General features: G+C 37.0%; 1 protein-coding gene across 1 annotated transcript in view; it reads left to right on the top strand.

The window, feature by feature from the left end:
• The first annotated feature begins 4,303 nt into the window (after positions 1-4,303).
• Positions 4,304-11,928, top strand: part of HHLA2 (HERV-H LTR-associating 2) — a 23,900-nt gene continuing 16,275 nt past the window's right edge. The window contains exons 1-3 of the mRNA XM_006873319.1: positions 4,304-4,364; positions 5,625-5,966; positions 7,681-7,941. Coding sequence (XP_006873381.1) covers positions 4,304-4,364; positions 5,625-5,966; positions 7,681-7,941 — 664 coding nt within the window. The remainder of the gene's footprint in view (positions 4,365-5,624; positions 5,967-7,680; positions 7,942-11,928) is intronic.

Genomic DNA, 11,928 nt, shown 5'->3' with positions numbered 1-11,928 from the left:
TAAAATGAGCACAGATAGTATCCACAGTCTTTAGCAAGGTGGAAGTTTTTGGTGACATTGACTAGGACAGTTTTTGAGGCATGGTATAGATAGGAGCTCATTTAGAACAGGCTGGGGATAAAACAGTAAAGGCGGAAATGGGGGTAGCTGTTTCAACAAATACTTCAAGAACTTAATGGAGCTGAAAAAGTGGTCGATAACTAATGAAGAGAGAATTGTGTTTTTTGTCATGTACCTAAGGTGAAAGAGACTGGAGCATATATGCTTATAGGATGGATATAGTAGAAAGAACCTGTTGGTGTAGAATACAATAGTTAAAATGGTAGAAAAATAATCTTGACCAGGAACAGAAGGTGAGGCAGAAGAGTGGCCATAGCTGCTAGTGGGTTGGTTGAGTTGATGGCAATAGCAAAAATTCATCATAATTGAGGATGACACAGGACTGTGCAGCATTTCATTCTGCTGAGCAGGGGTAACTGCCTTGATGACATGTAAGTCCTGGTATGGCGATGTGGGTTAATGCACTGGACTGAAAAGCCAGTTTGAACCACAAAGTTGGCAGTTCAATTTCACTAGCTGCTCTTTGGAAACCCTATATAGGGTCACTATGAATTGGAACCGACTTGACAGTACTTAACAACAACACAACACACTCAAAATTAATGAAAAAAGAACATTAGCTGAAAGGGATTAAAAAAGAGGAGATATTGGAAATTTCAAGATAATGTAACAAATAGTTTCCCAAAGTGGGGTGGCAAACCTATACAGTAGGAATGTGGGCAGAGAATGTTCCAAAGTTACATTATCACTTGGAAAGGCACTATGATGAAATCTTAAGGTTTTGTTTTGTTGTAATTGGTGGCAATGTGTTTTTATTGTTGTTTGTTTGATGGCCTATTGTTGTTGTTGTTGTTAAGTGCCATCAAGTTGGTTCCAACTCACAGTGACCCTGTATAGCGTTTCCGAGGAGTAGATGGTGGTTCACTGCTGCCCTTACGGTTCACAGTTCTCTGTTGATCTTACAGCACCACACCTAGAAAGGTAACAAGTACATAAGTAACATATTCTCATAGTAGAAATATATGTTTAAAAATTATTAATAATCCTACCATCCAGAGGTAATCATTGTGGTATATGTCCTTTCCTAGTTTATACATTCAAACATATTTTTCTGGAGAAACAAAAAGTTTCATATTCGTAACTAATACAGCTTTACAACAGTTTTTACTTTACCTGTATTTTAGTTCTAAGAAATTAAAACTACTAGAATGTTCATTTTGTAATACTGCAATAGTTTTCCCTATTTATTTGTATTTTAATATTTGTATTATATTTCCATTTTTATGAGATGTATACATAATGGAAAAATATATAGTCATGTTAAATAGACCCTCCTTCAAGATTAAATATTCAATTATTTTCTTCTAGTACTTAAAAATATATAAAGTGAAACTATAAATAATTTATCTACCAGGTTTTAGTTTGGTTAGACATGATGAATGAATCTAATATTAGTTTTTTCCTATAGCTTTAATCAGTCTTAAATCTCATATCCCACAATAAATTTGGAACACATAGTTTTGTTAGTTAGGTTCTGTTGGCTGGGCTCTGTCGCATAGCAACCTTATGCACAACAGAATGAAACTCGGCCTGGTTTTACACTATCCTCACGATTGTTGTTTTGATTGAACCTATTGTTGTAACCATTGTATCTGTTCATCTCACTGACCTTCTGCTTTACCAAATGTGATATCCTTTTTAAGGACCAATCCCCCACCAATAGATAATGTGCCCAAAGTACATGAGACAAGTCTCATAACCCTGGTTTCTGAGGAACATTCTGACTATACTTCTTCTCAAACAGATTTATTTGTTTTTTGGCAGCCTATGGTAACTTCAATATTTTTTGCCAACACCATCATTCAAATGCATCAATTCTCCGATCATCCCTACTCATTGTCTAGCATATCCAGCTTGTGACTAGAAGAACTCTCAAATTATTTCTTTAAAATTTTCTTTTAGAGGTTCTAAATCTAACTATATATACTATACTTTAAACAAGCTTTTTTTTTTTTTTTTGAGAGAAAAGATTACTTATAATCCTGTCACTAAGGAAAATCAGTTATTTATTACTTACTTGAAATTATGTTATACATGTACACACCTTTGCCATCTATATTTTTTCGCTTTAAAAAAGTGTTTTTTATTTTTGTAAAAATATGAAGGACACTTTTGACAATTCAACATTTTTCACATGCACAATTCAAGAAAATAAATCACATCAATCATGTTGTACAATCATTATACTATTTGTACATTACAAAACCAGTACACTGTCTGTAGCTACATTTTCCATAAGAACAAACAACAAAAAAACCTTGATGTTCCTACCTAAGCAATGATTCTCACTTTTGAAGCTTTTGAAAACCTTTTGTAAAACATAATTTTAATGGTTTATTGTTGTTACATGCCGTGGAGTCAGTTAGACTCATAGTGACCCAGTACAGGGTTTCCGAGGCGGTAAATCTTTATGGGAGTAGAAAGCCTCATCTTTCTCTCATGGAACAGCTGGTAGTTTCGAACTGCCGACCTTGTGGTTCGCAGCCTGATTCGTAACCACTAGGCTACCAGAGTTCCTTAATGGTAGCATTGTAATTTTATCTATTATTGCACATTTAAGGATGTGAGCTGTATTCAGGTTTTGTTATAATTGTTGTTGTTTGTGAAGTGCCGTTGAGTTGGTTCTGACCCACAGTGACCTGTATAGGGTTTCCGAGGAGCAGCTGGTGAGCTTGAACTGCCAACCTTGCAGTCCAAACGGCTTTGCAGTCTGAAGCATTAGCCCACAGCACCACACCAGGACTATAATTACTTATCTCTAGTTACAAAAGCATTACTCCATAGTTAACATTGGAGCCCTGAAGTGGCATTGTATGTTAAGCACTGTACTGCTAACCTCAAGGTCAGTGGTTTATACCCCCCAGTTGCTACTTGGAAACCCTATACATGGTCACTGTAGGTCAGAGCCTACTGGACAACACTTACCAGCACAATGCAGTTAAACATTAGTAGCACTTAAAAGTTAATTAAATCAGTTTTTAGTATTTTATTTTACTATAGAAGCTCTACCTGTCTATTGTAGAAAGCTTTAAAAATAGCAAAGATCATTATGCAGAGAACCACTGTTGAACATGTAACAGTTATTCATTCATTCAATAAGCCATTATTCATTATAGTATATAGTAGGCTCTGATTTCGATGTGAATTCTGCCCTTCAGAGTTGGTGTTAGTATATACAGTGATACAGTGTATCTTGTTAATCTCCTATGTGAATATAAAAGCAGGCTTTTAAGAGGGGATCATGCGATTTAAAAATTGCATTGTAATCTGATTTGTCTCCTAAAACATGAACGTCCTTCCATGCCACTGAACCATCTTTTACAATGTCATCTTTAACTGCTGCCAAAGGAGTTATTTGTGTGGTGCTGTGGGTTAATGCACCAGACTGCAAAGCCATTTCAACTGCAAGGTTGGAGGTTCAAGCTCCCCAGCTGCTCCTCGGAAACCCTTATACAGGGTTGCTATGGGTCAGAAGTGACTCGATGGCACTTCACAACAACAACCATAGTTTAATTGACAGTTTCATGTAGTCAGACACTTAATTTCTTTTTCTTTTTTCAATTTCTTTTTTTGTGTTTAAGGTTCATAACATTATAAATATAATCTTCACAGAACAATGAGGGCAGAGGCAGTGCTGTCTTTCATCTTCATTTTCATACCATTTCTGAATGGATTGCAGGGTAAGTCTGTTTATAATATACCCACATGTTGGCTACTTGTTTTACTAGATAAGAACACTTACAATGTGGCTGTTTCCTCTAGAACCATAGCATCATAAGCACTTTTAAAATAACAGTTAAATGAGAAAACAGGGAAAGGGCTGGGAGTCCAAATGAAGATTAAAAACCCTAGATTCTCTGTCCACACTGATTAAGGCTCTTTCTAGTCTGTTACCACTACCAGAAATAAAATTACTAGAAAGGCTAGTTTGATTAATTGACAGATTTTTTTTTAGTGTTAACTTGATATTTACCACTTGACAGCAAGCTTTGCTATTGTCTGAGACAGGAATTCATACTTAGCCATTGAAATATTAGCAGATTTTGAATAGCAATCAGGGAATTTCACAATCACTGCTTTTCTTTCCTACCTTCCCATGGCTTTCTCTCAGTATAAGAGTCATTCCTCCAGCTCCCTGCACATAAAGAAACTAACATTGCCTTGAACTGAAAGACATGGCAAGATGGAAAGAGCCTTGGAGGAAGAGAAAGAGAAGACTTTATGTAGCATTTCTCCCATCTTGGGTATGAGCTCAGCCAAAGTCCAGAGGAGTTTATTCTATTGCCTATAAGCTATGGTTTCTTCCATCTCTAATATCTTAGAATCCATAAAGAAATTCACAGTGCTTTATGAACTGGTCAAAGAAGATGAAAATTGCCTTTAATGGTTATGAAGTAGCTAGGAATGTTTTCTTTTTAAAAAAATTTGTAGTGTGATGAAATCCATTTATCCTTTGGAATAAACTTCTGAAATTGACAGTTTAGCCACAAGTAAATCAGGACTATTGGACTTATATTTGTGTCCATAATAGTAGTTCCTTTATTTTAATTTGAGGAGTACTCTTGTATCACTACAGGATAAGCTAACCACAAGGTTGGTGGTTCAAACCCAGCTGCTACTCCTTAGAAACCCTATACAGGGTTGCTCTGAGTCAGAACTGACTCGATGGCCCTTAACAACAACAACAACAATTTGATTTGAAAGTGCATAGGCTTTCCTGAATGCCATCCTTAACCAAATTAAATGAATCACTTTATTTCCCCTTTGGGCTGTTCCTGTCCATGTCTACTCTTATTTGAGACTAGCAACTAACAACTTCCTTAACCCAACATTGTCTTCTACCTGCTCCAAGTTTTTAACCAACCCAACCAAGATAAGTATGTTCCATTATTTTAGGTCCCACTGGTTCTAATTATCTGGATATATTAATCTATTATTGTTGTTATCATTGTTAAATGCTGTCAAGTCAGTTCTGACTTATAGCAAGCAATCCTGTATAGGGTTTCCAACGAGGAGATGGTGAGTTTGAGCCACCAACCTTGTGGTTAGCAGTCCAGTGCATATCTTAAAGGATCACATCTGGACTTCATTATTATTGTTATAATAGGTGCTTAAAGTGAATCTGTTTGGGGAATAAAAATCAACAGGAGTCTTTTAAATAGAGATTATATATTATCTCTAGCACTGTAGTAAGCCAAGGTGAAAACTGAGACTATTTGATCAAGTGGGGAGCAAACCAGTATTTCTATGCTTTGGTCTGTTGCCAAACCTCACAAACAGTTAAATGGAATCAAACTGGTATTCAGTTAACATTGTAGAAACTCAGAAGCAAGTCATGAAATGGTTTAGTAATAAGACTATTAAGGGTTTTTGATGACGTGGTCTGTTAATGATTAGGCTTCTTACCTAGGATGGTTCTTTGAGGCAGTTCCAATATAACCCATGATAAGTGTTAAATATCTTTATAACCTCTTGACTCCTGATTTTATATCCCTTTTCTCTAGATTCCAACAGCAATTTTTCTGATACTATGAATGAACAAACAGTCATTGGAAAACTTAATGAAGATACAGTTCTCCCTTGCTCGTTTGAGAACGGGCCTGACATTGCAATTCACTGGAAGATTAAAGATCACAATGTTCACAGCTTCTATAAAGACAGTGACCAGCTTGCCAGGCAAAGTCCTATATATTCAAGTAGGACATCACTCTTTCATAGTGAAATCCACAATGGGAATGCTTCTCTGTGTCTCAGAAGACTAAGTCTTCAGGATGCAGGAATTTACACATGTTATGTGGGAACAAAATTAACAAGAACCGAAAAAAAAGTAGTGTTAATCGTAGGAGGTAAGTGCACATATAAGGAGTATATATATATATACGAACATAAAAATGGGTTCTTCCCTTGTTATTATAAAATGTACAGTATTTTTTTCTTAACCTAATATGCTATCAGTGTCTAAATATGGCACTTGTAGGATAAGCACTGGACCACTAACCACAAGGTCTGTGGTTCAAACCCACCATCGCTCCTTAGAAACCCTATAAAGCATCAGACCCAGCTGGATGGCACTCAACAATATGCTATCACCTCCTTTCAGTCAATACATACAGATATACCTTATTCTTTTTAATGAAAAGTGTCTCAGAGTATGGTGATAGTAGTGGGTATGTACCATACAGTTGGTTCCATCTCATAGCAACACTGGTTAGAGTTTCTGAGGCTGTAAATTTTTACTGGAACAAAAACTCTCATCTTTTTCTCACAGAACAACTGGTTCTGTAGTTAGCAACCCAACTTGTAACTCACTATGTTACCACAGCTCCTTATATTATAGACATTATAACTTAGCTATTTCCCCATGGATTGATAATCAATACTTTTGTATTAAATCCTACATAATCATGTTTTGTATTAAAACAATGCTGTATAGAACAACCAGCCTAATAGCTATAGTTAGTACTTAGAAATTATCTGAAAGAAAAGTGCCAGAAGTAGGATTTTAATGTTATTGCCTCCTATAGCACAATAGGATCCATTTTCCTCCTGAGTCTGGTTAGAATGAAACATCAGTCCTCAGAATTATTGACAATATGATGACTGAGGGAGTCCTGGTGTGATGCTGCGGGTTAAAGCACTAGGCTACAAGATCCTTTTGAACCACAAGGTCAACAGTTCAAGCTCACCAGATGTTCCTTGGAAGTCCTATACATGATCACTATGAGTCAGAAGTGACTCAAAAGCACTTAACAGTAATAACAACAACAACAGGATGGCTGAAAAAAAAATAGTGAATTATTGATTTTAGTTTCATTTTACTGTTTTATAAATGAATTTTAAATTTTCGTATGCTTTCCTCTTTTCTGTATTATCTATGGGTTTTTTGTTGTTGTTGTTGTTGTTGTTGTTTGCCATTTTCCAATGGATGGTTTTATCTAGCACCTGCTCCTTATTCCTCTGTTCCATTTAGCTGCTATAGATGTTGACTCAGAAATCCAAGATCCTTTGAATTATGTATAAAAAAAATTCAAATTGTCTCTGAATAAGCATCTGAGAAGATGCTTAGGAGAACTTCATAAGCTCCAATTCATAGATTTGGACACTTACATTTGTCTCCCAAGTCAAGCTAGTAGATGTCTTTCTCAGCTATGTTTTTAGAGTTAAGAGTGCTAGTTGCTATGTATATATGAAATGTGTACTCTTTCTTCCCTCTTCTACATAAGTTCACAGCGTCCTGGTATGGCTCTGTGGGCTAATGTGCTGGCTACAAAGTTGGTTTGTACTGCAAGGTTGGTGGTTCAAGCTCACCAGCCATACCTTTGAAACCCTATACAGGGTCGCTATGGGTTGGAACTGACTCCACAGCACTTGACACCAACAACACATAAGTACACTGTATGATAAGTTTCTATCGCATTATTGTTTTGTTTTTCCTTTCAGTAAATGCTGTTTTGCTCATAAAGCTCAACTTTTCATATCATATAATAATAAGTGTGCCCCATGGATGGTCTAAAGAGAAGCTAGTGATGACACTTCTTCATATGTCTTTCTCTCACACAGCTCTCCTCATGCCTACAATGAATTATGAAATGATAAATTCAAGCATCTTCCTAACATGTGGTGTGTCAATGATTTATCCTCATTCAAGTATCACATGGCAAGTGGGGAATGAATCTGTCTCTGAAAGCTCTGTGGAAGAACTTGAGTCTCCATTTCATATCAAAAGTACACGGAATATAACATTTTCAAATAAGCCTTATAAATGTGTCATTGAAAATTCATTGCTGAAGGAAATTTGGAGAGGGCAATGGACAATGACAGGTAGGCCTTGTATGGTTTCTGTGGGTAAGTGCTGTGCCAGGAGTTGGGAGGGAATGAGGAATTGATTAACAAAGGAAAAACTTAAAGGGAAATGGAAAGAAGCAAAAGAAACATTTTTCCTTCACTTAGATCAAGTTTAGAGTCTCAGGGCTAATTCTTACTGCTTTTATTACCTTAGTCGTTTTTAATGTTTGATATTTAGTTTCTCATTAATAAAATGGGAGTAACTCTTAGTTTTCTAGTTGTTTAGGGTTGAATGAAAACATTTTAGAAATGGAAGGTAGCAAAAACATATTTTTAGTGTTTTTGGTGGTGGAATATTACCATATTTCTGTACAAGACTCATCCTTTCAATAGGATTTCCTACCTACAATGTACTTTTAAACATCAGCAGAGAAGGAAGGAGTGCTTGTCTTTCAACATATCACAATATTCAAATCTTCTCAATCTTACAACTAAACAAGAATTAGCCCATCAGTACTATAATTAATAAAGTAGTTACCACAGACTCATAGACACATAGACTCCATGTGTGTCAGGGTAGAACTGTGCTGCACAGGGTTTTCAATGAATGATTATTTGGAAATAGATTGCCAGAGTTTTCTTCTGAGTCACTTCTGGGTGAACTCAAACCTCCAATCTTTCTGTTACCAGCTGAACCTTTTGAAGCATCCAGGAACATTGGTGGGTCAGTGGCAGAATTATCACTTTTCATGATAGGAATCTGGATTCGATTCCCAGACAATACCACTCATACACAAGCACTGCCCACCTGTCAGTGGAGGCTTATGTGTTTCTATAGTGCTGGACAAGTTTCAACAGAGCCTCAAAACTTAAATGGATTAGGCAGAAAGGCCTCATGATTTACTTCTGAAAGTAAGCCAATGAATACTCTACGTCAATTCCCAGCCAATCAGCAGAATGGGGCAGGACTGAGTAGTAGTTTGTTCTATTGTACATTGGATCATCATGAATTGGAGGTTGATTTGATGGAAGCAACAATAACAAAAAAATTATAGGTAATATGATTGCTTCTGTTTATTTAATATTAGCCCAGCACTCTTTAGTCAACACTTTATTATAGCATTTTTAATTTTTAGAACTGTTTCTTCTGTTGTATTTGTTCAAGGTCAAACTCTGATCAGTGTCTGTGTGTATGACCTAAAATTAAAGAAAAAATTAAGGGCAGAAAGTTTGACACGTACATACCCAATTCCAAGGAAAATTACTGTTTTATATTTCATTAAAAGTAAAATACCATTTTCCTACAAACATCCTATGTAAGGAAAGTGGAGGTTAGCGATCTATCTTGGCCTTCTCTTCCCCAGAGTTTTGTAATCTCCAAATAGTCACCAAGAAATCATGATTCATTATCTTTACCTGACTTCAAAGTTAAAGGCATGGACATCCAACGCTCACTGGTCATTTCTCAATTCAGGCAGTAAACAAAATGTGATAAACAATTGAAAATGTTTATGCTAAATTGTGAATATTTTCTTTGGAAAATAATAATTTCTCACATTTATTCAAATTGACTATCCTGACATGCCAATAGTCCTTTAGGCTTAATGCTATATATCCCAATGATATATTTGGGATATATTTTGTGTGAAGCATTGTCTCCCTCAGACTGTGAACTTAAGAACTTGGACCCTTACTCACCATCTAACACAAACATGTAAAAGTAAAACTAAACTGGTAAGGGAGCTTCAAAAGGGAGTAATTAATACTGTTCACTGTAGCTGGGCATGTGTAGGTTGTTAGAAAAGGTATGTTTAAGGAAAGTAGAATTTTTAAAGATTAGGAAATTCCTGGAAAAGACAAGGGTTTCAGTTAACAGGTACAGTTTGTACAAAAGCACAGAGGAGTGAAGTTGCTTGGTTTTGTGGAAGCATAGGATGGCTGGCAGTGAAGCTACAGTGTCAAGAGATGATCCTTATAAGGAAGACAAAAACCAGATCAAAAGCCTTCCTTCCACATTTTTGCTAAGGAACCAAAGTAAGATCTGAAGTATCAGAGAAATACTGGATTTCTTTGCTTTGACACTACTCTCCAGCAGGTTGATTAAAAGGTAGGTGAGTCAAGAACTTCAAAGACCAATCCATTGGCAACCCATAGAGGCCAGTCTATGCAAGTAAATAACAGGAAGGGTGGGGCTGAATCTGAACCTAGAGGCAGGAACCAAAACCACCCAGCAGAGTCTCTGTTCCACAAGAACTCAACCCTCTGGGAGGTACCTGCAGACAGCGGGAAATAAAAGTCCTGGTGTGGTGCTGTATGTAGGATAAACACTGGACTGCAAGGTCAGTTTGAACCGCAATGTTGGTGATTCAAACTCACCACCTGCTTCTCAGAAACCCTATGCAGGATTACTGTGAGTCAGAACCAATTGAACAGCACTTAACAACAACAACAAACGTGTAGAAAAGAGACTGTATAGATAGATTAGAAACTAGTTTATGTAACCATAAAGTTACAGAGACCACTAAGGAGTAGGTAGAGTAACAAAAGGGGAGTCTTGAGAGACACTTGCATTTGGTGAGTCAATGAAAGAAAACTACTGAGTTAAAGCCACCATCTGCCTGTCAGTTTGTCAACTGCAGTAGCATGCTCAAAGCTATGCTACTGGTATTCCTAATAGAAACAGGATCACATGTGGTAGACATGTTTCCACAGAACTTCCAGACCAAAGCAAATTAGGAAGGTCTGCTGGTCTATTTCATAAAATAAGTCAATGAAAGTTTCATGGGTTACAACAGAATATTTTCAAATATAGGACTGGAAGATGAACCCACTACATTGGAAGGCATTCAAAATACAAATAGTATAACAATGGACTCAAACTTGGCATGATCATTTACTTAATTCACTTTACCAAGCATAATGTCCTTCTCCAGGGACTGGTCTCTCCTAATAGCACATCCAAAGTATGAGGCAGTGCTTTATTCTAGTATGTAAATGGTTGCCATGAGTCAATGCCAATAGCAACTAACAAAAGCAACAAATTGAGTTTAAAAAGGCTAAAAATTGATAGCAATTTTGTTAAATGCTCAGTGTCAGGTTGTAAGAGTTACAACCTAACTACCCCCAGGCTTTAGAACCTTTACCTGGTAGCAAAATGGAAAATACTGGTGTTAAGGTTTTTCTCTTTTGGGTTCCCTAGGCGGCAAAAATGATTTCATGCACAACTATTAGCCAAAATATGATCTATCCAAACCCACCCACAGGCACCTCAGAAGATAGGTCTGATGATCTGATTCTGAAATGTTACAACCTGGAAAATCCTGTGGTGCAGTTCTACTCTGAAAACATGTTGTGATTATTAGGTACCCTATGCACAACAGAACAAAACACTGCCTGGTCCTGAGCCATACTCACAATTATTGCTACATTTGAGTATATTGCAGCTGCCATTGTTTCTAACCATTTCTTTGGGAATCTTGAACTTTTTTGCTGACCCTTCACTTTACCAAGCATAATGTCCTTCTCCAGGGACTGGTCCCTCCTAATAGCACATCCAAAGTATGAGACAGATGAAGTTTCACTGCCCTGGCTTATAAGGAGCACTTCAGCTGTAATATTATCAGCATAGGTTTCTTTGTTTTTCTGGAAGTCCAGGATACTTACTTCTTCTCCAACACTTAAAACCATCAATTTTTTTCTAGAGTTTTCCTTATTCATTATCTAACTTTCATATGCATATGTTGTTGTTGTTAGGTGCAGTCCAGTCAGTACTGACTCACAGTGACCCTATGTACACTGCCGGATCCTGGGCTAACCTCAAAATTGTTGCCACACTTGAGCCCATTGATGCTGCCACTTTGCCAATCCATCTCACTGGGGGTCCTCCTCTTTTCCTCTGACCCTCCACCTTACCAAACATGATATCCTTCTCCAGCGACTAGTCCCTCCTGACAATATATTCGAAGTATGAGAGATGAAGTCTGGCCATCCTGGCCTCCAAGGAGCACTCTGGCTGCACTTCTT

This window comes from Chrysochloris asiatica, unplaced genomic scaffold (genome assembly GCF_000296735.1).
Source record: "Chrysochloris asiatica unplaced genomic scaffold, ChrAsi1.0 scaffold00236, whole genome shotgun sequence".
In the NCBI taxonomy this organism is placed as follows: domain Eukaryota; kingdom Metazoa; phylum Chordata; class Mammalia; order Afrosoricida; family Chrysochloridae; genus Chrysochloris; species Chrysochloris asiatica.
This window is presented reverse-complemented; position numbering and strand designations above follow the sequence as displayed.